General features: G+C 47.6%; 2 protein-coding genes across 7 annotated transcripts in view; both read left to right on the top strand.

Annotated features, from left to right (window-relative positions):
• pthlha (parathyroid hormone-like hormone a) overlaps positions 1-19117 on the top strand; it is a 150068-nt gene extending 130951 nt beyond the window's left edge. For all 6 annotated transcript variants that reach the window (XM_054739925.2, XM_054739924.2, XM_070556186.1 and 3 more), the window contains 5 exons: positions 2843-2899; positions 5718-5942; positions 16699-16809; positions 18334-18786; positions 18890-19117. In XM_054739925.2, the coding sequence (XP_054595900.2) occupies positions 2886-2899; positions 5718-5942; positions 16699-16809; positions 18334-18760 (777 nt within the window). In that variant the 5' untranslated portion in view covers positions 2843-2885 and the 3' untranslated portion in view covers positions 18761-18786; positions 18890-19117. The remainder of the gene's footprint in view (positions 1-2842; positions 2900-5717; positions 5943-16698; positions 16810-18333; positions 18787-18889) is intronic.
• A 4490-nt stretch (positions 19118-23607) lies between these two features.
• LOC107387724 (uncharacterized protein C11orf98 homolog) lies at positions 23608-25288 on the top strand. The gene is made up of 4 exons (XM_070541511.1): positions 23608-23743; positions 24306-24430; positions 24508-24605; positions 24915-25288. Exons 1-4 carry the CDS (start codon positions 23705-23707, stop codon positions 25025-25027), a joined length of 375 nt encoding a protein of 124 aa, XP_070397612.1. The 5' UTR covers positions 23608-23704; the 3' UTR covers positions 25028-25288.
• Positions 25289-26928: the final 1640 nt, after the last annotated feature.

Raw genomic sequence — 26928 nt, 5'->3', positions numbered from 1 at the left:
AAGTTTTATATATTTTATTTAAGGGCACCCTAACCTACAGGCAACTTTAATAAAGGACTAAAAACATTTATTTGTATGATGTCAAAATTAGTCGAAAATTAAGAAAAGATCAAATAAATACATCTGAAATGTTCCTGGTACTTTCAGTGACATGAACGCGGAAGTTGGTTCCCAACTCAGGTTTTGCATCAGGAAAGGGCCGTTGCAACCAGCGTTCTACCTCTGAGCGTCTTTAATCTGCTCTAGTGGTGACCAACCTGGGGTCTGAGACCAACAACGGGGCCGTTGTGAGGCTACAACCTGGATCAGGTTATTCTGCAGCAGTAGCAGAATCTATTAAACACCGTTTGTGATCTGTGAACCTTTTATTCTATGTGAGGAAACGTTTTCTTTTATTTCACAAATATAGGAATGAAATTGTGTTCAAATGCACAAAAGTGAGATGAATCTTGTTGGTCAGGTGCTCAGCACCCCTAAACCTGTATACCCAGAATTGCCCCTGCTTGTTCAGTGTGATACCTCATCTAGGTGGCACACACAGAAAGTGTGCAGTCATTGTTTAAACATCAATAGGCAGGTACATCAATGTGGGCACTGTTCATTTTAATGATCCCGAAACCTTTAGAACCAAATATCGGTGATCCAAAAGGGTTCTCAGGGAGAACACTGGACTTTTGTTGGTTTCTTGAAGACGTTTCGCTTCTCATCCTAGGAGCTTTGTCGATTTTAACTGGAATATGGGAGAATCAGGCTGTAGCTGTCTGTTGTTGTTTAACGAGCAGAAACTACTCTGGGCGCCCCGCCTCTCCACCTCCTCATGAGTCTTTAGCCTCTATTGAGAGGGAGTCGTCGTGTTGATCAGACACAGGGAGGTGTGACCTAGACCGAAACTTCTTAGGAATGAGATCCAAAGATGCGTTGCAGGTACTGGAAAGGTGTAATCTAAGCCCCGCCCCTATTTAAAGTGGGTTTTCCACGTTTGACATAGATGGCTTCTTTTACTCCTCTCTCACGCCATCTGTCTTCTCTGTCCAGAATGTGTCCTTGTCCTTCAGGTGTAGGTGGACTGCCATGTCTTGTAGACATCTGGACAGTCCTCACTACACTGGACTGCATGCACTGAGCTTCTGTTTGGGTGTTGTTGGGTCTTCAGGATGGACCAGGTTCTGTCTGAGGGTGCTGTTGGGTTAACGTTTACTGGGATGTTGTGTTTGGAGAAGATTCTTCTAGGTTTCTCCGAGACTCCTGCCACGTATGTGATGATGGTGCCTTTGGGCCTGTTGGCCTTTTCTTTGCTGGTTGCTGCTGGATGCTCTTCCAGCCCAGTTAGGGTATCTGTGGTTCTGGAGAGCTTTCTTCATGTGTTTTCCTTCAGTCTTTGTGGGAACATTCTCGGCCCAATGGTGTAAAGTCCTGATGGCTGTCATCTTGTGCTCCAGTGAGTGATGTGAGTCCAAATGCAGATACTGGTCTGTGTGAGTCGGTTTCCTGTAGACTTCAATGCTGAGACTTCCATCTGGTTCAGTTTGCACAGCACAGTCCAAGAAGGCCGTTGGATGTTGTGGACATCCTCCCAGGTGAACTTGATGTTCTTGTCCACATTAATGTGCTTGGTAAAGTCTTCTTCTTCCTTCTTGAGGAATTGGACCCGTGTGTCGTCCACATACCTGAACCAGTGGCTCGGTGTTGTTCCATTGTAGGAGTTCAGTGCTCCGGTTTCCACTTCCTCCATGTAGATGTTGGTGATGATGGGTGCCACTGGGGAGCCCATGGAGCATCCATGTTTCTGCCGGTAAAACTTGTCGTTGTGTTTGAAGTAGGTGTTAAAAAGGCAGAGGTCCAGGAGGGTACAGATCTGGTCTGGAGTCGGTTTTGTCCTCGTTTAAGGAATCATCTTGTTCCAGATGTTTCCTAACTGCTTCGTCTGGGTAAACATGTGAAGAGTGAAGTGACATCAGATGAGACGATGGTTTCCCCTGGGGCCGGTTTGAGATCTTGAACTTTCTGTGCAAAATCCACCGAACTCTGTATGTGATGTTGGGTCTTTTCAACCAGCGGGGCCAGGATGGTGGAGAGGTGTTTAGCACTGTTGTGTGTGACCGAGTTGATGCTGCTGCTGATGGGTCTGCGTGGTGTTCCTTCCTTGTGAATCCATATTCATGTAGACATGGGTGGCTTCTCCTGGATAGAGCCTGTAGTAAAATGATGACCTTGTCCTTTAACAGTTTCTGTAGATGGTCCATGATATTCCTCTTGTATCCGCTTGTCGGGTCCCTCTTGAGAGCTTCATACGTGGTGCTGTCGCTTTCAGTGTGGGTCAGAACCAACATTCACCATTTTATCTGATTAAACTTCAGTTTTTAATCTGCTAATTCCTAATTCCTGGTAGAGCAACAACACACAGCTAAGCTACACTGACATGTTGGTTTCATGAGACCCTCTAGGAGGATTATGGGTAAATAAGTTGTAACCTCAGTTCTTCTACAAGAGGTGGTTAATATGAAAACCTGTGTGGTTTAACACCTGGTGTCACGTTCTGCCCCTGCCTTCCTGACCGTGTCTCTCTCCTGCCTGTTTAGTCCTTACTGTTCTCACCTGCCCCTCGTTAACCTGCCCATGTGTTCCTGATTTCCCTGTGTATTTATACCTCCCTCCTTGTGCCAGTCTTCGTCGGATCATTGTATGTGCATGCATGTGCTTGTTTTGTCCTGTCGCTCCCGTTCCACCATTAAAACCATTTTTATTTTTTCATCCGTGCCTGCTCTCCTGCCTCCTGAACTCTCCACCACACATGGTCCATCATCTCCACTCCACACCCGCAACATGACACCTGGTGGACCAGATCAGAACATTCTAGATCTTAGGAGCAGAGGAGGAGTGACAACATGGACCAAGCGCGGTAAGTATAACAACAGTTTATTACCAAGTATTTATAACAAACTGTAGATATAATAAAGTGCTTTGAACAATAACGTTGAATTAAATGTTACCAGTCTGTGTTAGTTCCTGTTCAGTCAGTCAGTTTGATAAATGTTCATGAAGTTCTGTCAGTCGGAGCTTGGGTTGAGCTCAAGTTCAGGTGAAGGACAGACCAGTTAATCACCGGCTTGATGGTTTGTTTGGGCTGGGGCTCACCACCCAGAACTGGAATAAGAATCCAGTTCACGGAGAGAATCAATCCAATCCGAGGTGAATCGATCCAACAAGGCGAGGTGGAGAGACAAGGGCCTGGGCGGGATTCAGTCCCCAGACCTGCGGGTGAGAGTCATGCTCACTAACCAGTCAGCCAAAGGGACATCCCCTTGGCCAAGTAGCCAGGGCGCATGATCAACTGGGATAGAGTGACACTCACCTTGTCACAGAGATAAGGTCAGAATACAATATTTCAACGCTGAACTGTGGTTTACAATCTGCATTAGTCCAATGAAATCAAAATTCAGTCACACATATTAAAACAAATTATTCATTTCAAGTAGGTGCCATAGGATAATGAAGTTGTTAAATTACCAATAAATCAGTTGAAATGGGTTTCCAACGAGAAATTCAGTAATTAGCTTCAACCTCTTTTCACAATATCTCATTTCTATAAGCGGAGAATGCAGTGTTTTAATTGGTCATTAAAAACACTCATCACCTCCACATCCAGCAGCGAATCTACTCCGAGCCCCTCCCGCGTGACCGAGTTTCTCACCCTATCTCTCAGGGAGAGCCCAACCACTCTGCAGAGAAAACTCATTTGGGTGCTTGTATCCGTGAGCATCTATAAAATCATTCCAGCTAACTCGTTCACTGCCAATAACGACTAAAGTCGTCATTTGCATTTTTTTACTGTGTGGGCGTCGGACGAGCCCCCACACCGAGAGAACAAACATCTCAGCTCTAAAGCCGATCTTCATCCGCGTACGTCACGCGTCACGTGATCAGGAAGCAGAACATCCATGTGTTAGGAGATCGTTTTGGGCCGCTGCTGTAAAAAAGTGAGACGCGAACCGGAAAAGCTTCTGCCGATCACAATTCAACAACGGATTATGAAAGAACGGATAACGCTCGAAACGCGCAGATTCTTCTTGATGTAAGAGGTGAGTCTCCGCTTTGTTTTGGTTGTTTTGGCGTCGACATCGTCCTAGCGCGCAACGTTCTGTCACTCTTAAAAAACAGTAAAAACTGAGAAACGCTGGCAGCGAACGAGTTAAAGGTAAATGGCAGTAACTAATGGTAAAGTGCAGCTTTGGGATTGACATCGATTTTTTACATTTCACCATGAAGTGTTAGGCAGGTACAGAGATGGATCTATTTATTTAGTTTAAAAAGCTCTCTTTAGTTTTAACGACTGTCGAAGATTAGCTATGGGGCTAATATATCCTAGCATGAGTTAACACACATACACACTAATGGACTCACCAAGAAAAGTCAGCTTGTGTTACACGGGGTTTCCCAGGGGTAATCACGGTCTTCGGACCTCTGAAGCGTAACAAATACCTCGTCACTATTACACAGCAACAGCACCTAAACATAAAACTTCTATCTGCTCACCGAGTTTGGAGTCATTTTCTCAAGTAAAAGGCTGCTAGTGCATCCTAGCTTGCTCTTCGCAGACATGCGCTTCCTCGTCAGCTTCTCAGCGCATCTGAAGGCAAGTGGAAGCTACGCAGCGATCCGCAGAAAGCGCCCAATCCTATTGGCTGATAGGATAGCTGACCAGCCACGTGATTGGTTAGTCAGTTGCTACCTGAATTTTCCTAGAACTTTCTATTTATTTGGTTTTATCCTTTTATATTTGAATTCATATTTGACTATTTCCAACAAGTTTTTAACTATTTATTAATGTTTAGATTTGTCTAAGTATTAATTATGTTTTTTGTTCGTTAATCCTGCTTTAACTGTTTAAGTTTCCCTTTATTACTTTTGTAATCTGGGTTAACACCGGGTCACAAAGTCCATCTTTGTTTTTATTTAGACTTTTTACAATAAAGTCCAGACTTTCTCTTTTATGTTTAAAACCTGAAAGCGACACCATTTCCAAGGTTCTGGGCGATGAGTCACACGGGTCAGTTTGGGTTCAGCTGGAGCTGAAGGTCCCTGAGAGGAAGATGAGTCATTAAAAGGTTTCCTGGGCCAGAACCAGAACATTTTCTCTCACCATTAAAGTATAAAGTTCCTGATTTTCACCATTTGAACTGGTTCTGGTTCTGATCATCTTGGTTAGGGTTAGGGAAAGTTCTGCTAACCCTACTGGACCCAAGAGGGCTTCTGCAGCAGCGTGTCTGGGTCGACCAGAACAAGGTCCAGAATAAAGTTTACGTTCTTGCTTTAGGTTTGGGCTGCAGCTGGTTCCAGCGAAGGGGTTGGTTCAGTCCTGCGGGTTCTATCGGGTCAGTAGATGGTTCGGACCTGCTGCTAAACATAGAAAACCTCAGAGCAGAGCTCCAGCTGACCACTGTGGTACGGAGATCCCAACCACGAGGTTCTAGCACTGCCCTCCTGCCTCGGGTCGGGCCGGCACCAGAGGGTGACCCACCCCCCCACCCCACCCCCCCAACATTCTAAAGGTCAAAGATCAGCAGGAGCAGCATTCTGACTTCATCTCAGTCACGTATGAGAGGAAACAAGCCACAGGGAGCTGGAGGAGGGAGGAGCCTGGGGGACTCCAGCTGATGACACGGGTGTGATGTCAGCAGGAAGCTTCACCGTATTTAAACAACGTTTCTCATCTGCAGGAGTCACTCAGCAGCCAGAACACCGGGGACCGGGTCCAGATCAACCAGAACCTTCTGCAGAACACCGGGGACCGGGTCCAGATCAACCAGAACCTTCTGCAGAACACCGGGGACCGGGTCCAGATCAACCAGAACCTTCTGCAGAACACCGGGGACTGGGTCCAGATCAACCAGAACCTTCTGCAGAACACCGGGGACTGGGTCCAGATCCAGACTCTCACACAGGTGAGTCCACTTCAGGTTCACTCTGGTTCTGGTTCTGACAGCATGATGAGACATTTTCCATAATTAAATTCATTCAGCCTGAGACCAGAACTAAATCAGACTGGACCGCTCCAGAACTCGTACCCCCGACCCAAAAACAGGCTTTTAAAGATAAAGGAAAGTCTGACAGAGGAACCAGAACCAGAAACCAGGTCTGGTTCCTTTCATCAGAACCTTCTGGGTTTCCACAGTCCTGAAGTTTGTTTTGCCCCTGGTGATGTGGCAGAGGTGTTAAGTGCTCGCCCTGTAACAGGTTGCAGGTTCTAGTCCCGTCTGTCACAGTTGTGTCCTTGGGCAAGGCACGCCCCCACCGCGCCTGCTGGCGGTGGTCGGGGGGAGCGGTGGTGCCAGCCTGGCCTCTGCCAGTGTGTCTCAGAGCAGGTGTAGCTATGATGTAGCTCATCTCCACCGGTGAATGACTGGTTGTGTTGTAAAGTGCCTTGGGGGGTGTAGAAGGTTCAGGAGACTGGAGATGATCCGGGTACCAGACCCAGAAACTCCTACAGACCTCCGGTGTCCTCTGAATCCTTACGAACTCACAACCCTAAACCCAGGAAATCTCCTCCTAACCCTTAATCAGGTCCAGTCAGGACCAGGGACCCTGACCCGGTCTGAGTCCCAGACCAGAGCAGGGAGGTGAGGCCAGTCTGGATCTGTTAAGATTCACGTAACACAGCAGGGAGGGGTGACGAAGACGAGGGTTTTCCTCCATCTTGCTTCAGAACAACTGGAATTCTTCTGGGAAAAAATATTCCCTCGGAGCGAAACCGGAACCACAGAAGAGGTGACCCGGAAACCAGGAAGGCCACCCCTGAGAGGGAGACTCCTTCTGCTTCATCTTCATCACTGGTTATCCTTCATCACCCTCCCAGAATGCAGTTGTCTTCAGGATGATGGAAGACAGGACCGAGTCAAAGGTTCTGGAAGAGGGCGGGGGGTGCTGTAGAAGCCGGTTTGTGACATCATCCAGTTCAGAGGCTTCACCGTGTGTGTGTGTGTGTGTGGGGGGGGGGTGGGGGTGGGGGGGGAATCCCAAACTGCTCTGAGACGCCGTGGTGTGGCTTCTAGAAAGAAAAGGAAAACGGACTGCAGCAGAACCAGACTTTCAGAACCAGAGCTCCAACAGAACCGGGAGTTCACATGTAGAACTCCTGCATGAGTTCGGTTACTGGGACAGATACTGGAAACTGTTCCAGGTGGATCCTGGGTCACAGACCCGACTGCTGTTCTGGGTTATAGAAGCAGAGGAGGTGTGTGTGTGTGTGTGGGGGGGGGGGGGGGGTATTTAGTGTGAGTGTGGAGCGGCGTTCCTTGCTCAGAGCCCACACGCTTCACGCTGCCAGGAAAAACATTTTTTCTTCTACCTGTTCACCTGCAGGTCTCAGAACTCACAGAGCGCCTTGGGACCAGAACCGGTCCTGGTCCCTGTCCTCCTCTGTTCTCCAGAACAAGCCTGGACTTTGTGTTCCTGAATGGCCTCCAGCCTGGATGGAAGTCAGCTGATTAACAGACACGCTCCCAGGATTCTCTCTAGTCCACCGTGAGGAGGTCTTTACTCACCAAACTGTCTGGAAGGAAGATCAGATCCTGTTTGGGATCAGGAATGAACGAAGAGCAGAGCAGAAAGGTGTGTTGCATCATCTCGTGCTGGTCGCCTGCAGACTGGAGCAATAACGTCTTCATTGTGGGCTTCATGTTCCCGCTGTGACCTTCCTAGCCTCTCCGTGGTTTCTGGGTAAAAATCAAGGATGCATCACCAGACCGCTGTCGCCACGCCAGAGTGTTTGAGATAAGTGATTACACTGGGAACCCGGCTGGACTCGGCTCTGCCTTCCGTCTTGGTTCCAAGTCAGAGGGCAAAATACAAGGAAGTGCAGAAAAAGGCCTGAACCTGGTCCGGAGCTCCCATTAGAGTAGCTTGGCTAGCTCCAGGGCCCCGCCCCTCTAGAATGGCTCAGCTCGCTACAGTGCCTTACCCCTCTAGAGCGGCTCGGCCCTCTAGAGCGGATCGGCCGGCTACAGCGCCTTACCCCTCTAAAGGGGCTCCACACCTCTAGAGCGGCTCCACCCCTCTAGAATGGCTCAGCTCACTACAGCGCCTTACCCCTCTAGAGCGGCTCGGCCCTCCACAGTGCCCACCCCTCTAGAGCGGCTCGGCCCGCTACAGCTCCCACCCCTCTAGAGCGGATCGGCCGGCTACAGCGCCTTACCCCTCTAGAGCGGATCGGCCGGCTACAGCGCCTTACCCCTCTAAAGGGGCTCCACACCTCTAGAGCGGCTCCACCCCTCTAGAATGGCTCAGCTCGCTACAGTGCCTTACCCCTCTAGAGCGGCTCGGCCCTCCACAGTGCCCACCCCTCTAGAGCGGATCGGCCGGCTACAGCGCCTTACCCCTCTAAAGGGGCTCCACACCTCTAGAGCGGCTCCACCCCTCTAGAATGGCTCAGCTCACTACAGTGCCTTACCCCTCTAGAGCGGCTCGGCCCTCTAGAGCGGATCGGCCGGCTACAGCGCCTTACCCCTCTAAAGGAGCTCCACACCTCTAGAGCGGCTCCACCCCTCTAGAATGGCTCAGCTCGCTACAGTGCCTTACCCCTCTAGAGCGGCTCGGCCCTCCACAGTGCCCACCCCTCTAGAGCGGCTCGGCCCGCTACAGCGCCCACCCCTCTAGAGCGGATCGGCCGGCTACAGCGCCTTACCCCTCTAGAGCGGATCGGCCGGCTACAGCGCCTTACCCCTCTAAAGGGGCTCCACACCTCTAGAGCGGCTCCACCCCTCTAGAATGGCTCAGCTCGCTACAGTGCCTTACCCCTCTAGAGCGGCTCGGCCCTCCACAGTGCCCACCCCTCTAGAGCGGATCGGCCGGCTACAGCGCCCACCCCTCTAGAGCGGATCGGCCGGCTACAGCGCCTTACCCCTCTAAAGGGGCTCCACACCTCTAGAGCGGCTCCACCCCTCTAGAATGGCTCAGCTCACTACAGTGCCCACCCCTCTAGAGCGGCTCGGCCCTCTAGAGCGGCTCGGCCCTCCACAGTGCCCACCCCTCTAGAGCGGCTCGGCCCTCTAGAGCGGCTCGGCCCTCTAGAGCGGCTCGGCCCGCTACAGCGCCCACCCCTCTAGAGCGGATTTGCCTGCAAGTGCAGCTAGGCCATTTAAAGCAACCCAACCTTTATTCATATGGCACCATTACTGTTTCTTACACGACCCAAAGTGCTGAACACAACCAGTGTCGAAGACGATGACAAATAGATTTCGTTGAAGCCCCTTTCTTTCATAACGAAAACGAGACGCTGACGAGCTAAAAATAGCTCTTTGGTGACTAAAACACGACGAGACGAACGGGAGTTTTCATTAACGAGCTGAGACTAAATGAAATCTGTGCCCAAAATGCACATTTCTGTCTGTCTCACAGAAGTGAGAACTGTCAGCGCTGCTGCCGACAGTGTCGTCTGCTCACAGGCGAGCCTCAGTAGCTGAGTGAAGTGAAGCTGGCTCCCCACACTCAGAAAGCACTAACCACTCTATGTGCTTGGATTTCTGTTGTGGGTTAGAAGCCAACTTCACTCAGCTCAGCTCGGTGCTGCTCTGCCGCGGGAACAAGCAGCACTCAGCCACTCGTTGACGAGCAAAGACGTTTTTAGACACATCCGTAAAACACATTTCCTATCTGTATGGAATGCTCGTGCATTTTTAACAGTTTTTATCTGAACACGTGTAAGACAAAAGTTTTAAAGTCAGGATTTTGTCTCTGCTCTCTGGTTCCTAATGTGGCAGTAGAGTTTCTTCTGGGTTAGGGCACTGCTGCACCCACTCAGGACTGATTGGGTGAGCTAATCAGCAGCCAGCTGAAGCGGTGTACAAAACCAGCAGTTAGTGGAACGGTGACACGTGGAGGCGGGTTGGGTCCGCCGGAATATCGCTCAGCGGTTGGACGAGTGTCTTGTGACCCTGCAAGCCTCTCGGGGTGTTGGAGTTACTGGGCGGGCGTTTTATGGCCTGCAGGGTTGGGTGGGTGTGCGGGGGTCTGCTCTTCCTTACGAGAGGAGGACCTCTGTTGTTCTGACGGGGCCGAGGTTGGGCCATATTTGCCCTTGGGGGGAGGGGGGAGTCTATTGTTAGTGGGGAAGCGGCCTATGTCGCTGTGGGGAGCTGGAGACGGTGGGCCATGTCCTCCTGCATTGTCCCAATTACTCATGACAACCAAACACCAAAATGTGCTGCAGACCCGCTCTGGGTTGACCCGAGGCTTCAGAGCTTCTCCGTGTGGACATGTCTCACACCCAGCTTTTGTCCCCCACATGCTTCTTCACCGCTCGTCTTCATCATTCCTCTTCGTCTCCCCCAACCGTCTGAAGCCATTACTGGAGTTTATTGGACCCACATTGGTTCTGGCTCTGGGGGGGTGCTGATGTAAGAGAAATAACAGTCCTTTGTCAACTGTTTAGGCCCAGAGCCGTGTGGTGCTCTGATAGGAGAACCGGTCCAGCTCCACATAAATTGGAGCCTGGAACAACTGGAACGTTGATGCCACATGCTTGAGTAGACATTTTTCCCACAGAGCTGGGAGATGACAGCTGGAACGCATCACTGATGTCCCAACGCGTGTCTCTCATGGCGGAGGACGGGGCCCGCCCACAGACCCATCCGACTCGGTGTTGTTTGGAGCGCAGCGAAACCCGGCATGTGAGACAGAGTCAGGAATTTTCACTTGTTCCTTAAAGGTGTGTGTGTGTGTGTGTGTGTGTGTGTGTGTGTGTGTGTGTGTGTGTGTGTGTGTGTGTGTGTGTGTGTGCGCGTGTGTGTGTGTGCGCGCGCGCGCGTGTGTGTGTGTGTGTGTGTGTGTGTGTGTGCCGTTTAAAGCCACAGGAGAAAACACACATTGGTGTGATTCTGACTCAGAGCCCCTGCATGTTTTAGGGTTTTTTTTTTTTGGGGGGGGGGGGGGGGGGGGGTTAGTTATTTGGGGGGGGGGGGGGTGTTTTAGTGTTTGTGGTCCGGGTCCCGCTCTAACAGATTGGGACCTGGTTGAGATTTCCTGCTCATAATAACAGAATAATGAAGCCGTGCGCTCAGGAATAACACGGATTTAATGACGGGACCGGCGGCCTATATGGAGGTGTTGTTAAAACGTAAAGGCAGATTTATGCCGGGCTGGAGTTTTTGGCCTTTTCTGAACAAACTGGAGCCAGCTGAGGTGAATAAATGCAGCACAGTGTGTGTGTGCTTATATAAACGCAGCGACAGTGTTGGTGGTCCTGCGCTCCTAAGTGTGAAGCTGTTTGATCCTCAAACATGAGGAATGTTTCCAGGCGGAGCCGCTCTTAACGTGATTACTGCAGATTAGATCTGGATCCCAGGATTAATGAGGAGGATCTGAGGGAGGAGATGCTGCTGAAGCGTCAGAGAAACTTTAATAAGGCTAAATTTGGACGAACTCACTTCATCTGTCATAAAGGGACACTTTGCAACTTTTCATATTTTTATATCATTTTCTTGAGCTGGTGGGTGCTAACCCTTCACAGAGTTAACGCAAGGCCACCCAGCCCCCATCGCCCCCTGTGGCCTGAATATTCCACTTGCAACTTCACAGTTGCCGGCCCGGTCTGTTGGACCTTTTTTTTTATTTTGCTCATTTTAAATATATTTTTAACCATTTTATAAATTCTTTTTTAGATTTTTAAATTTTTTGTTTGTGTGAAGCGCCTCGTGATTTTATCTTGAGAGGCGCAATAGAAACTATATTTTCTTCTTCTTCTTCATACCTGGCCCTGCAGTCTGCTTCCAGCATGTTTTGGATCAAGAACACGGCTGATTTATTTAATTTGGTGATGAACCACCCCTCTAGACAGTAATGAAGGCTGGGAGACTTTCAGCTGTTAGGTTAAGGTATTAAAAAGGTGAACATACCCACAACATAGGTTTTTGTTCCACAAACAGACACTAGTGGGTGCTAAAAGCAAGCCAAAATGCCTTAAAGACAAACCTGGGGTGATATTTACCCATCGACATATAAATATTGGACAATTCCTTTCCATAGGCTCCAATAACACGTTTTTGAGGCTAAATGGGAGGTGGCCACCACCGCCATTTTGACCGTGTCACAGGTTCCGTCAAGCCCAGACAATTCCAAAAAAGGGAAGAGAGGAGGAGCTGAAGGTGGGGCTGTAAGGCTGGGATCAACTGACGACACCCAGTCGAACTAGCTACAAGCTAACTTGAAGCTAACCCAAAGCTAACGCGGAGGTGGGAGCTAAGCTAACAGAGGTAGCAACCTAGCTACAACCGGAGTTAACTGTGCACAACACCAGAGCTTCTGAGTCAGAGATACGCCGGGCTGACCGCTGGGTAAAACCGGGTGGAACACAGAGGTCTCCCGAGAGCTCCACAAGCCGATAGTGGGAACCCAGCTCCACCAACATGTTATATTTCAACCCATTTTCTAAAGTGCAGCATTATGTTAAATGCACTGGGTTTTACCCTATTACATTTAAATTTCATGGTTAAACAGTACATGTTAAAATCTAAGCTCAGCTCGGCAGTGACCTAAAATACATAAATATAATTTTACTTACCGAAAAAAATGAAGTGGAGACTCCTTGGACGCCCTATTAGTGCAATTAATGCCACAGCAAGTCATTTTGTCCAACAATTGCACAAAAAATATCCAAACAAGAATACACACACAGAGACTCAAAATCCCGGAGCAGTTTCCAGACCAGACCGAGGCTCTACTGAGGCCTTTCCACGGAGCTAGCTCTGTGGTCACGTGGGTCTGATGCTCATTAATGATACAGAATTTTAGGCTTTTAATACACTTAAACAGAAGAGTGAGAAAAACATTCACCCCCCTCAGAGTTGTCATGAGTGTAAACTAGATCATTTAAACCAAAAACATGTTCTGGTACCAGGCTGTAAACATGTTTATTTCTGCTGTCAAATTGGTATTTTTAACATGGGAGTCAATGAGGATTTGCTCGCTTCTGACACCAGCCCCTAGTGGATGAGGGTGGAAGTGCAATTTTTGGTTCTTTCAGGATTGCTTCAGTTTTTGAGCCGCATTGTGGGGACTTGGGTTTACCTGGTAAAAGATAAATTCTTTATTAAGAACTCTTCAGAACGGCAGCTTGTGACATGTTCATGTTTTATTTTATTTATTTATTTTTGTTCATTTTATTCATAAAATCTAAGGAACCTGGCAGGTGGACACCTGACCACCTGCTCTCAGGCTTCACCTGTCTGAGCAGCTTATCAGAACTCCTCTACGCAGCTGTGCAGCTGCTTTCCTTCTTCAGATCTGACAGTAAATTAAACACCCTGAGAAACGTTTGATTAAACTGCAGAACCAAGTCCTGAAGTCCAAGTTTTTGTTGAAGTCGAGCAGAAACATCCAGAAGGGTGGAAATACAGTCAGAAAGCTTCATAATAACAACTATAACAATCAGCCAGAGTCAGACTCAAAAATGTGTTTAATTACAAAAAAATGTGTCTGCAGGGCTGTGGCTCGGACTGTAGGGGCGTGGCTGTAGCTGCAGGGGAGTGGTAATAGCTCTGGGGGCGTGGCTGTAGCTGTAATGTTACAAGTGGAAGTATATTAAATTCCCGTGGAGTTTCTAGCAGCTGTGTGGTGGTATAGCTGGTTTTCTCACACCAAGAGGCTTACAGCTAGCTGCAGCCTTTCTGTGTGGCGTTAGCATCAAGGGTTAGCATGTTCCACATGCGTGTGTAGTTTGATGCTAACAGTTAGCATGTTCTCCACATGCGTTTGTAGTTTGATGCTAACAGTTAGCATGTTCTCCACGTGCGTGCGTAGTGTGATGCTAACAGTTAGCATGTTCTCCACATGCGTGTGTAGTTTGATGCTAACAGTTAGCATGTTCTCCACGTGCGTGCGTAGTGTGACGCTAACAATTAGCATGTTCTCCACATGCGTGCGTAGTTTGATGCTAACAGTTAGCATGTTCTCCTCATGCGTGCGTAGTGTGACGCTAACAGTTAGCATGTTCTCCACATGCGTGCGTAGTTTGATGCTAACAGTTAGCATGTTCTCCACATGCGTGCGTAGTGTGATGCTAACAGTTAGCATGTTCTCCACATGCGTGTGTAGTTTGATGCTAACAGTTAGCACGTTCTCCACGTGCATGCGTAGTTTGATGCTAACAGTTAGCATGTTCTCCACATGCGTGTGTAGTTTGATGCTAACAGTTAGCACGTTCTCCACATGCGTGTGTAGTTTGATGCTAACAGCATGTTCTCCACGTGCGTGTGTAGTTTGATGCTAACAGTTAGCATCAATCATTCAATCAATCAAAGCTTTATTTATAAAGCGCCTTCCGCAACCCTGTCAGGAAGCCCAAAGAGCTGAACATGGTACAGTTGTAAGTAATTATACTGAATAAATCAACAATAAAAGAAATTCAAATTACAAAATACAAATTACAAAATACAAATTACAAAATACAAAATGGAAATAACAAAATAGATGAAACATTCCGGTAAAAATCCAAATGTGTGAAACACAATTGTATTGAGATGATGGATTGAGTGTACCAATGAAAACTGTGGAATGGATTCAACATAAAAGAGGGCCATAATCAAACATGTTCTGGAAACGCCAAGCGGAGGAGGTGTGTTTTTAGGTGATTCTTAAAGACTGGCAGAGAAGGGGACAGCCTGACTGAGGGTGGCAACTGGTTCCAGAGTAACGGTGCTAGGACTGAGAAAGCATGTTCTCCACATGCGTGCATAGTGTGATGCTAACAGTTAGCATGTTCTCCACGTGCATGCGTAGTTTGATGCTAACAGTTAGCATGTTCTCCACATGCGTGCGTAGTGTGATGCTAACAGTTAGCACGTTCTCCTCGTGCATGCGTAGTTTGATGCTAACAGTTAGCATGTTCTCCACATGCGTGCGTAGTGTAATGCTAACAGTTAGCACGTTCTCCACGTGCATGCGTAGTTTGTTGCTAACAGTTATCACGTTCTCCACATGCGTGCGTAGTGTGATGCTAACAGTTAGCATGTTCTCCACATGCGTGCGTAGTGTGATGCTAACAGTTAGCATGTTCTCCACATGCGTGCGTAGTGTGATGCTAACAGTTAGCATGTTCTCCACATGCGTGCGTAGTGTGATGCTAACAGTTAGCATGTTCTCCACATGCGTGCGTAGTGTGATGCTAACAGTTAGCATGTTCTCCACGTGCGTGCGTGGTGTGATGCTAACAGTTAGCACGTTCTCCACGTGCGTGCGTAGTTTGATGCTAACAGTTAGCATGTTCTCCACATGCGTGCGTAGTGTGATGCTAACAGTTAGCATGTTCTCCACATGCGTGCGTAGTTTGATGCTAACAGTTAGCATGTTCTCCACATGCGTGCGTAGTGTGATGCTAACAATTAGCATGTTCTCCACATGCGTGCGTAGTGTGATGCTAACAGTTAGCATGTTCTCCACATGCGTGCGTAGTGTGATGCTAACAGTTAGCATGTTCTCCACATGCGTGCGTAGTGTGATGCTAACAGTTAGCATGTTCTCCACATGCGTGCGTAGTGTGATGCTAACAGTTAGCATGTTCTCCACATGCGTGCGTAGTGTGATGCTAACAGTTAGCATGTTCTCCACATGCGTGCGTAGTGTGATGCTAACAGTTAGCATGTTCTCCACATGCGTGCGTAGTTTGATGCTAACAGTTAGCATGTTCTCCACATGCGTGCGTAGTGTGATGCTAACAGTTAGCATGTTCTCCACATGCGTGCACAGGTTTTCTACAGGCTGTTTGGTTTTGGATTATAGCTCCTGAATAAAGAAACAAAGATTCCTGTTGTTGTGAAGGAGCTCCGTCTCCATGGACGTTCATCAGGTTTGTTTTGTTCTGCAGACACTGAAGGTCCAGAAGGTTGTTTTTTTCTCTGCTGCACAGCAGACAGATGGAACTGGTTCTGAATGGTTCTGGTTCTGATCCGTTTGAACCAGTTCCAGCTGTGAGACGCCTCCAGGAAGCTAACATTAATTTCTTTACTTCGTGGGTTTTAGGAGGAAAACAAATGAAAGTGACTCATCCTGTTTAAGATCCAGTAAAATCGGTCAGACTCCACCAGAACCGGGCCTGATCGGGTCTGACTCAAGATGTTTTAACGTAATGGAGAACACTGGGGTGAAGAGTTCTGAAGGTTTCAGGTCCCGTTTCACATTAGAGCTTCACTCATCAGAACCGGGGCAGGTGCTCTAATTTCCCTCTGGGATTAATAAAGTCTCTTTGAATTTTGAATTCTGGATCCAAACAGTTCCAGGTGAGATCAGAACACAGGCATTCTACAAGGTTCTGGGTCTCCACTTCATTAGTCTGAATCCTGACTTCTAATGGACCTCCTCCTCCCAGTGGGTGGAGGCCCACCCCTCTGAACATTCCCTCCCTTCCCAGCAGTCTGACCTGCTGCAACGTGCAGCCGGTGCTGCTTCAGATGGACCTGCAGCAGCTGAAGCCGCAGGACGCCTGCAGAACCTCTGACCCTTTTGACTTTTCCAGGAGGTTCTGGACCGGACCTGAGGTCTGTGATTTGACCTTGCTGACGGAGTCTCCTGGACTTTCTCCTGACGTTTCTCACTGAGAGGAAATATTTTGTTTTTGGCAGACAGATGTCTCTGTGAGTTGGAGGTTCTGTAGGTGGTTCTGATCGAGCGCCTCTATGCATCGTTCTCACTTTGTTCTGTGTTTTCTTACAGAACCATGTTGTTCTCCAGCAGAACCCTGCAGAACTGGTTCTTTGCCGTGGTCCTGCTCTGCTCTCCAGTCCCTCATGACGGACGTCCTCTGGACGCCATAAGCAGCAGAACGTAAGTCTTCACCTGCCTCAAGTGAGACTGGACCGGACCAGAACCTGAACAAGCCCGTTCTGTCTGGTGGAGGGTCAAGAGGAACTGTACCAGAACTGACCTCCAACACGCTCTAGGTGTTTCTCCACATTCGGTTCTGGAACTCAAAGGAGTAACAAGATCGTTTCTATGGAAAGAGTTTGGTTCTGTTTGCTGGTTTCTGGTCCAGTTCTGTTCAGCTCATAAAGAGATGGCGGTGGATCGGGTCTGGTGGTGGATCGGGTCTGGTGGTGGATCGGGTCTGGTGGTGGATCGGGTCTGGCGGACTAATGCCGCACATCTTTCTGGTGGTTGGGAGGGGAGCCAGAACCTGCTGTCATTAATGTCTGAAAGCTTCGACTTGTTGGGTCACAGAGAACCAGCCAGAATCGGGTCAGGTTCTGGTATTTGATGTGAGGGTTATGAAGGTAGAACCTCAGCTGGATCCGGTTTACAGGAAGTCTCTGTATGCATATAAACAGAAGCCGGTCCCGGGGGTCCGACTGCTTTCTGAACTTTTACTACTCGGCACATTAAGCAGCAGAACCGGGCCTGGGCCTCAGGGCTTCATCAGAGCTCTGCAGGGAGGAAGAGGAGTTTCCCAGGCATCGGGTCGTGTTTGTTTAAAGTTCTGAGTAACAAGACCCTGCAGCACAGCAAAGCTCGTCCTGCCGGGTCAGAATCACAGCTGGTTCTGCTGACTCACGCCGAGCCGAAACCAAACTTAAGCAGCTTCATCAGGGAGGGCAGCTGGGTCCAGAGCTTCAGGGTTTTGCGTGGTTCTGTGCAGGCGGTGGCCCGTTTGGATGGTTCTGTGATAACAGGAGGACACAGAGCTTCTAACGGCGGTCCTGCTGAGTCTGGTTCTGGTTCTGATGATGCCACGGGTGTTTGTGTAGGGCTGCTGGTGGTCACACGGTGTCGCTGTCGGTGACTCCTCCACGTTCCTCAGGCCCGCAGAGCAAAAACAAACAACTGGTCAGAAATGTTTGTAAAGTTTTAGACACCAATCTGGTCGGGCTGCAGGTGGCAGGAGGTGTTCTCCTGCTGATGCAGGAGTTCTGATGGGTCTCGTTCTTCTGTTTGTGCTGCCCCCTGGTGGTGGAAAATGCATCCAGCTACTTTTATTTCAGTTTAAACGACATAAATCAGTCCGGGTGAAGCGTGTCCCGAACATTTTCCTGTTTTAAATGTTTGTTTCCTTTTCTGCACATTTATTCAGGAAGTCCTAATGTTGTTTTATATTGTTTACACCAAAATTTAAATGCAGGGTTAAACCTGAACCGATCCGTTGTTGAACGTAATCTCTGAGCCCCAGGTAGGAGATGTTCTGCGGAGGTCTGACTGTGCCTTGTGTAACTAGAACACCACGTCATTCTAGACATGTTCATTTCCCTTCATTGTTTTAAGTTTATAATACAAGTGTACCTATTTGTGTCTTGTCTTTTTCAAAGTAAAGGTCTGAGATCTTTTCAAAGTAAAAGCACGATCTTGTGTGTCCTGCAGGAGGCGCTCTGTGAGTCACACCCAGCTGATGCACGACAAGAGCCGAACTCTGCAGGACTTCAGACGACGCATGTGGCTCCAGGAGCTCCTGGGGGTCATCCACACGGCTGAGGCCCACCACCTGGAGACCGGCGGGGGCAGCGGCCTGTTGGGAGCCAACCCGAGCACCACTGGCACCACCCTGCAGTCCAAAAGGCCAGGTGGAATCAAGAACCTCCCCATCAGCGCGCAGCTGGAGGAGGAGGAGACCGTCAAGTACAACGACAGCATGATGAAGAGTCCGGGCAGGAGGAAGAAGAAGGCAAGGAGCGGGAAGAGGAGGGAGGGGGAGAAGAGGAAGAGGCGGGCACGCTCCTTAAGAACCCGGCTGGAGGAGAAAACCGGAAGTGGACTCCACCGGAGGTGGAGGTCTCTGCTCGGCTCGTAGTGAAACGCCGTCAGTCTCTGACAAAGGTGAGTGTCACCTGGTCTCGGACGAGCTCACCTGTCTCAGGTGTCTGGGTCCAGCTGGACGGGTCGTCTCACTCACCTGCCTGTTTTTCTCTCTGTGTTGTAGAACCTTTTTGGACAGAACCTTTTTGGACAAAACCCTCTGGACGGGCCCAGCTGATAGTTGGATAAATATAAATATTTATTGCTTGTAAATATTCTGAATATATCAGATATTTGATATATTTCCTTTTTCCTCTTCTGTTTGGTTTAGTTTGGTTATTTATTTTGTCTAAAAGTATTTATTTGTAAACGTGGAGGTGCTGCTGACGTCTATATTTTTGTACCATAATGCACTTTAGATATGAATCTAAATATCTAAACTATTGATGAAGAAAACTTCTGTCCTGCTCCTCTTTGTTTTGATGTCTCCTGTTCTCCTTGAAGCTGTTTGTGTTTGTTTATTTTATATTTTGTTTGTTAAGTCTTCTGAGTCCATATCCTGCTCTGCTTCTCGCTGCCAAAGTTCAGATCTGTACATAAAACAACAACTCGTTGCTCGTCTTTGGCTCTTGCACTGACACGAACGATCTGTACTGAAGAAATTAAATATTTGTCGTATCCAGATCTCCGTTTCTGTCATTGGTTCTGATCCAAAACTCTTTGTTTTCACCGAAGTTCAGAACGTCCAGATTTCTGGCACTAACGGTCTCAGCAGATGTTGAACCAGCTGTTTCTGAGGTCCAGATGTGCTGAGGTAAAACATGTGGATGCCATCACTTCAAGAATAAGCAAATATATTTTCATGCAGCTTAAATAATGAGCAACTATTTCATCCATCCTCCTCCGCATATCCGGAGTCGGGTCACGGGGGCAGCAGCCTAGCAGAGAGGCCCAGACTTCCCTCTCCCCAGCCACTTGGGCCAGCTCCTCCGGGGGAATCCCAAGGCGTTCCCTGGCCAGGTGAGAGACAGAGTCCCTCCACCGTGTCCTGGGTCTACCTTTAGGTCTCCTCCCGGTTGGACGTGCCCAGAAAACCTCACCAGGGAGGCGTCCAGGAGGCATCCTGACCAGATGCCCGAGCCACCTCCACTGGCTCCTCTCGATGTGGAGGAGCAGCGGGTCTACTCCGAGCCCCTCCCGGATGACCGAGCTTCTCACCCTATCTCTAAGGGAGAGCCCAGACACCCTGCAGAGAAAACTCATGTCATGCTTGTATCCGCGATCTCGTTCTTTTGGTCACTACCCAAAGCTCATGACCATAGGTGAGGGTAGGAACGTAGATCGACCGGTAAATCGAGAGCTTCACCTTCTGACTCAGCTCTCTCTTCACCACGACAGACCGGTACAACGCCCTCATCACCGCAGACGCAGCACCAATCCACCTATCCATCTCTGAGACCAGAAAGCTGTCTCAAAGATTTCAGCTGTCTGTTTCCAGCCAGGAACACATAAGAAGTGAGTAACAGTGACATCCTGTGGTCAGATCTGGTTACTGCAGTTTCAGCTTCTGTGGATTGCGGTGTTGTGACAGGAAACCAAAGTTTAACAACCATGAAATACTTTCTGTGTTTTCACAAGTATGAGCTAATAACAAAAGCAGTATACCAGCAGGTTTACAACACATTATAGAACAGCATGACAGCGGACCACAGTGATGAGCAAAGATGCAACGATGATCAAAAGGAAAGAACAGCACAACAATAATCAGACCGTGAGACACTGTTATAAAATCTGTGTCCAAAAGCAATAATAATAATAATAAAAGCAGTGATGAGAGCTAAAATAATCTTTCTCATCACATCAGACAGAAACGTATTCAGGAGTTAGGAGATGATTAGAGGTCTTTAGAGGACTTCCCCAGAGGAAGAAACACGTAAAGCTAAACTAGAACTTCATAGAATTAGTGACAATAAAACAACATTTTAGCACCAAGACGGCAACATAAATGAACATAAATCAGGCTAATTTTTAGCTAACCAGTAAAAATAAAGAGAAAACGAGCACATCTGCTGGGAATATAGAACATGACCCTGAAAGAATAAACAACACTTTCAGAGACTTTTACAAAACTTTGTACTCACCACAGATAAACCCATCAGACTATGTCCAGTTATAAACGAGGCTCCTGGTCATTAAGATCCAGAACTAACCCCCTCTGGTCTCAGATCTCCTCGCCTGAATCCCCTCTCCAGGAGTACCAGCCCAATTTCCTGCTGTACCTTTTGTTTACCTTTTACCGTGTAACGTCCAGCAATGGTCAGTTTGACCCTTCAACATCTGGTCATGAAGGAGACACGAGACTGCATGTGTTCCCTTTAAATCAGCCTGCCTTCATCCCACCAGCTGGAGCTCAGAGCCTCTCTGCAGCTCTGAACACATGATAACGAAACGTTAACAATGATGTTCTCTCCTCAAGGCCCATCCTTATCGTCCTACAGGACTCTTCATGCCTCTGAATAAGGAACACTCGCAGCTCGGATCAGGTGCTAAATCAAAGAATGATTTCCTAAATCAGATATGAACTTCTACAACTTATAAGCTAGATAATCATTAAATAAATGTTTGTTTATTGCTACTTATAATAATTATAATATAATTAAATGTTTCATTAATCTGTGCTCAATGATTGAAGTGTGAAATGAAGGTCATGTTATGATTACAGTGATAGATATATGTTTCAGCATGTTTACGTGACAAGGTCATCACCATTTACACTCACACAAGGACAAAGTAAAGTAAAGTTGAACCCGTGACACATAGATAGCCTTTATCCAGATCAGAGTCTCCGGTATCAAGGACGGCGTGTTTCTGAGATTCTTGGTAGAATTCCTCAACATGTCAGCCTCTGGTTGGCTACACAATCATAACATGAGAACATTAAAACTGGATCACTCTGGGTGAGTCAGCAGTTCTAGAGAAAGCTTCAGACCGGCCATCTGAAGCAAAACCCTCTTTAACCATCAAAGCTTTTGACACGTCGTCAAAACCTTTTTGCACCTGCGAAGCCGATACCGCAACAGTTCCTGCAGAACAAGCTGATATTGTTCAGACTCCTTCAGAGACCCAGACGCGCGGTTCCATCCGTCTGTCGTGACCCGAGACATCTCTGGACTGAAGAGTCGGTACTTCGGGATTCTACGGCCCTCGGTGCCAGAGGTCATCCGACCTCTCTGACCTTCAGATCCACCAAGAGGGTCTCCGAGAACGGGTGAAGTAGACACACAGATAGCGTCTGATGTGTTTTGATAATAATCAACTTCATAGCTTAGCGCAAACCAAATTCTTTTACATCCAGAACTCGGCTCTCCTAGATACGGAAGTTCTGACCAACATCATTCACACCTAGGTTCATACATCACATCTAGTTCCATCCATCACAGTAAATGTTAGTTAACCTGTCATGTTTTAATTGTTGGTAAAATAAATTCTTATTTGTATAAACCTGACTGTTTTCTGAATCAAAACAAAGTGTTTACAATCCCTGAATAAATAAAGAATCCTTCTGATAAACACATGAATGATAAATGACCTGCACTTGTACAGCGCCTCTCAGAGTAAGGACTCCAAAGCGTTTTACACTACAGTGTATCATTCATCCATTCACACACACCGATGGTGATGAGCTACGATGTAGCCACAGCTGCCCTGGGGCGCACTGACAGAGGCGAGGCTGCCGAGCACAGGCGCCACCGGTCCCTCCGACCACCACCAGCAGGGTCATATTCTATATTTAGATAGAGTATTATTGATCATAAGTAGAGGTAATATATACGATGAGCTCTTGAAGCACTCAATTTACCAAACCCTACAACCATAATAATTGTTTTCACCCTCACCTGAAAGTTGTGGGTTAGGCTTCGACCACACAACATGACAAACTACTCTCTCACCTCGATGCAGAAAGGGCTTTCAACGGTTAACTGGAAGGTCTCATTTGCAACTTTACATAAGTTTGGTTTATCATTTCTGGTGAAAACATTTTACTGTTCAACAGGACAAACGACCAAACGTCAGCCCTCTCTCCCCCTCACCTAGCAGCAGCAGTCAGGCAAGCAGCTATTAAAGGCATAACGTGTAAGAGCATACAGCATAAAATTGTCATGTTGTGTGGTAGAAGCCTAAACCACGACATAAAGTATCACTCCACAAGATCAGGTAGGAATTAGACAAACAATATTTTATTAGAAAATGGTTGAACTAAAGACATATATATATATAAATATATACATATTTATGTATATATGTGTATATATACATATATATATACACACGTTTATTTATTTGGCAGACGCTTTTATCCAAAGTGACTTACAGTTTATAACCTGTAGGGCATGTTGTGATCCGTGGGGGAAACCGGAGTACCCGGAGGAAACCCACACATGCATGGGGAGAACACGCAACTCCACGCAGAAAGGCCACAGCTGAGTTTCGAACCTGCAACCTTTGTGCTGCGAGGCAACAGTGCTAACCACTGCACCACCATGCAGCCTGTATATATATTTACGTATATGTATATGTATATGTATATATATATATATATATATATATATATATATATATATATATATATACGTATATATATATGTGTGTGTGTGTGTGTGTGTGTGTGTGTGTGTGTGTGTGTGTGTGTGTGTGTGTGTGCGCACTGGACCACCAGAGGTAATATACTAATGTGAGTCTGGTACAGCCATCAGCAAATTCGCTTAAAGGAACATTTTCATTATGGGATATATAAGTTCAGACCTTCACTGTAGTAAATTATATTTATCTCTCTTAATTTGGCCACAGAACAGAGTTTTAACAACTGTAAACTAGTAACAGCCGTGGTTCATATGGGTCTGACAACTGGCCCGACAGCGCCCCCTTCGGCCTGCTGCAGCCAGGCGTCTTTAACCCGGAAGTAGAAGAGGTCGGTCCATGTGCTGAGGCCAAAGGCAACATGGCGCCGCCGGGAGGCAAAATAAACAGACCCAAAACGGTAAGAAAATCGTTTATTTAAAAGATGACAAACTCTGTTAGTTTTTAGTTTTTCTGGAGGTTTTATTTAGACATTGTTAGGTTTATAAGTGTCCCGTTCTGCGGTCTTTAACTAGTTCAGTCCTGCTGGTGCGGTTTGTTCCTGACACGCTACGTCACCCCCTCACCTGAGATCACAACACAACTCTTGTTTTAAAAAACCTCTATTTTAGATGAAAAGTCTGATTCTGGGAGTGAAACTTCCGAGTGGATGTTGTGCTAAAGCTAACTAGCGCCAGTGATGAATAGACCTGTTACTGCGGCACAGACACTTGGGGAAAGGAAAAATGAGAGTAATTACAGGTAAACGCACAACAGCAGTGAGATATTATTGTAACCTTCAACCTCTACACGATGACGAGTTCATGGAGAAAAACATCCGATTTTTCAGTTTCAGCCCATCTGATCTCATCTGCAGCTCTAGTTTTAATCTGCTGATGATGACGTGGTCCTGAGGTCATGCCTGGTGGTTCCGTAAACTTAACGGACAGGTGGTGTTCACCTGATGACCTCTGACTTTTCAGGAGCTGGGGAAAAAACTCTTCAAACGGCGACGTGTTGAGAGTCGGCAGAAGAGGAAGAAGCATCAAATTGTTGGCGCCGTCATCGACCAGGGACTCACCACTGTCCATCACCTGAAGAAGAGGAGGTCAGCTCCTGTCTCACCTGCCCGCTTGTCTCATGTTTCCAGCCATCCTCACCTGCCCCCTTTCCCCCCGCCTGTAGGTCCAGTCCCAGAGCAAACATCACTTTGTCAGGCAAGAAGAAGCGGAAGTTGATCAAGCAGCTGCAGCACCTGGAGAAAGAGAAGTTGTCTATGGAAGGTAAAAGACCCGATTGGTCGTGGTTCTGTTGTGATGTGCTGGACAGAACCGACCTGCTTGAGCCCCTATACGACCTGCTCTTTTTGACGCGAGTCCTCCGCTTCAGGACAGAGTCGGACTTCATTATACCAACAAACCTCGGCCTTAGAGGCGCCGATCCAGAAGGTTCTGAGATCAGAACTTTTGTCTTAATCATGGCGATAGCTGTGGGTTCGCGTTGTTGTCGGTACCGGTGTTCGCTCACATCAGCTTCTGTTGGTCTGATGGTGGTGCCGCTCACCAGAACCTTTTGTTCTGTTTTATCCTCAGTTGGAGCCTCAGCAGAACCACGCAGAAAGGACCAGGACTCCTCCTCATCAGCCAAGAAGAAGAAGATGGTGTCTGGTTGCCATGGTGATGTGGAGATGGTCGACGTTGAATGATCTTATACAGCATTACATCATGAAGAGATCTAAAGCCCACCGGACAGAAACCCTGGTCCAGTTCAGACTCTGAGGAACGTTCTGTCACCTTTAGTTCATTAATGCTGAAGTAGGAAGAACACCGGCTTCAGAACCATCTGGTTTGGACCTGAGACCCGGAAACCAGCAGGATGGACGCACTTGTGCGTCTTTTTAAGTTGTTTTAGGTTTTTGTGAAGGAGCTGATTTTCTAAATAAACGAAACAGTTTCTCCTGTTTTCACTGGAGGTCCTGGTGGTTCTGAAGAGCTCAGATACCGGGCTCACGTTCTAAAATGTTGTTCTGTTTTTTCCCTTCGTTCTCCAACATCTGGTTACCGTAGAAACCGTGTAATGCTTGTTCTTGATAACATCCGCCACCGGAAGGAAACGGGCAGTAAAACAAAGACCAGCCCCCTTTGTGTTGGTACGTCGTACGCGTGTTGTTTATGTGACTCAGGGTGGTACAGCCTCTGTAAAGGGACATGAACGTTGCCAACCTACACACATCTGTTCATTTTTTATTATCAGATTTATTGACATGGAAAAATTATCACGATAAGAATCAGAAATTTCGATAACTGTACATTCTCTATTTGGTGCCCCGCCCCACTGTGTCCCTTAATTTTGCATTGTTTTAGCCCTTTGATGCATGAATTATGAAATCTTCAACCATGATTTTTTTAACATTTTTTTTATTCGTCTTAAAGTGTGAATTAAACAAATTTCAACAAATATTTTTTGTAAAATTTTATAATTTACAAATAATTTATGTCCACTTCAGTGGACAGCGTGCATTCTGAGCATGAAATATGTCGGCTTGGCTTACTGAAGTCCACATGGAGGGGCCCAAATGCAATAGTCTTCAACAGCTGTGCTTAATAGCAAAAACAAATATCAATTTTGAGTAACTGTCCACTGTAGTGACCATTATGCATCAAAGGGTTAAAGGAATCTCATCTTATCTCTCTGAGCGCGCCTTTTCTGTGTCCGTCTCCAAGTTTAGGTCCTCCACCACCTCCCTTACCCATGGTGTCCCACAAGGTTCTGTGCTGGGGCCTCTGCTCTTCCTCCTCTATCTGCTTCCTCTTCAGCACATCCTGAGCTCCTTCAAAGGAATCTCCTACCATCTTTATGCAGATGACATCCAACTGTACATCTCCTTTAAGCCCCATGAGATGTCTAAGCTGCAGCTGTTACACACCTGCTTAGACTCTATCAACACCTGGATGGTGGGAGCTTTCTTCAGCTGAATGAAGATAAGACTGAGATCCTCATCTGTGCCCCAGACAAGCTGGTTCCCAAAGTCAGAGACTCTCTTGGTCAGCTTGCTTCCCACACCAAACCTTCTGACAGGAATCTTGGCGTGACCTTTGACCCAGCTCTCACCCTGGATTCTCATGTCAGTTCTCTTGTTGGCTCTTCCTTCTTCCATCTCAGGAACATTGCTAAGCTGAGTCCCATTCTGTCCCGCTCTGAACTTGAGACAGTTCTCCACACCTTCATCTCCTCACGCTTAGACTACTGTAACTCTCTTTTCACGTGTCTGAGCAGAACCTCCCTGAACCGTCTACAGGTGGTTCAGAACGCCTGTGCTCGGCTTCTGACCAAGTCCTCCAAACACACCCACATCACCCCGCTTCTCCTCCAGCTTCACTGGCTGCCAGTCAACTTCAGGGTTCATTTCAAGATCCTGGTTCTGGTCTATAGGGCCTTACATGGACAAGCACCATCTTACATTGGTGATCTTCTTAGTCCCTACACCCCCAGCAGGTCCCTGAGGTCCAGAGACCAAAGCCTACTGGTTGTGCAGCACCAGGCTAAAGGTCAAAGGTGACAGATCATCTGCTGCTGTGGCCCCCAGACTCTGGACCTCTCTCCCCC

The sequence above is a fragment of the Nothobranchius furzeri genome, chromosome 1 (genome assembly GCF_043380555.1).
Source record: "Nothobranchius furzeri strain GRZ-AD chromosome 1, NfurGRZ-RIMD1, whole genome shotgun sequence".
NCBI lineage: Eukaryota > Metazoa > Chordata > Actinopteri > Cyprinodontiformes > Nothobranchiidae > Nothobranchius > Nothobranchius furzeri.
This window is presented reverse-complemented; position numbering and strand designations above follow the sequence as displayed.

What these genes read in the sequence shown, in the direction of transcription:
- LOC107387724 (XM_070541511.1), top strand. Translation starts at nt 23,705, where the DNA reads ATGGCGCCGCCGGGAGGCAAAATAAACAGACCCAAAACG. An exon ending in CATCACCTGAAGAAGAGGAG is followed by an intron (nt 24,431 to 24,507) that starts GTCAGCTCCTGT and finishes CCCCGCCTGTAG; the next exon opens with GTCCAGTCCCAGAGCAAACA. An exon ending in AGAGAAGTTGTCTATGGAAG is followed by an intron (nt 24,606 to 24,914) that starts GTAAAAGACCCG and finishes TTTTATCCTCAG; the next exon opens with TTGGAGCCTCAGCAGAACCA.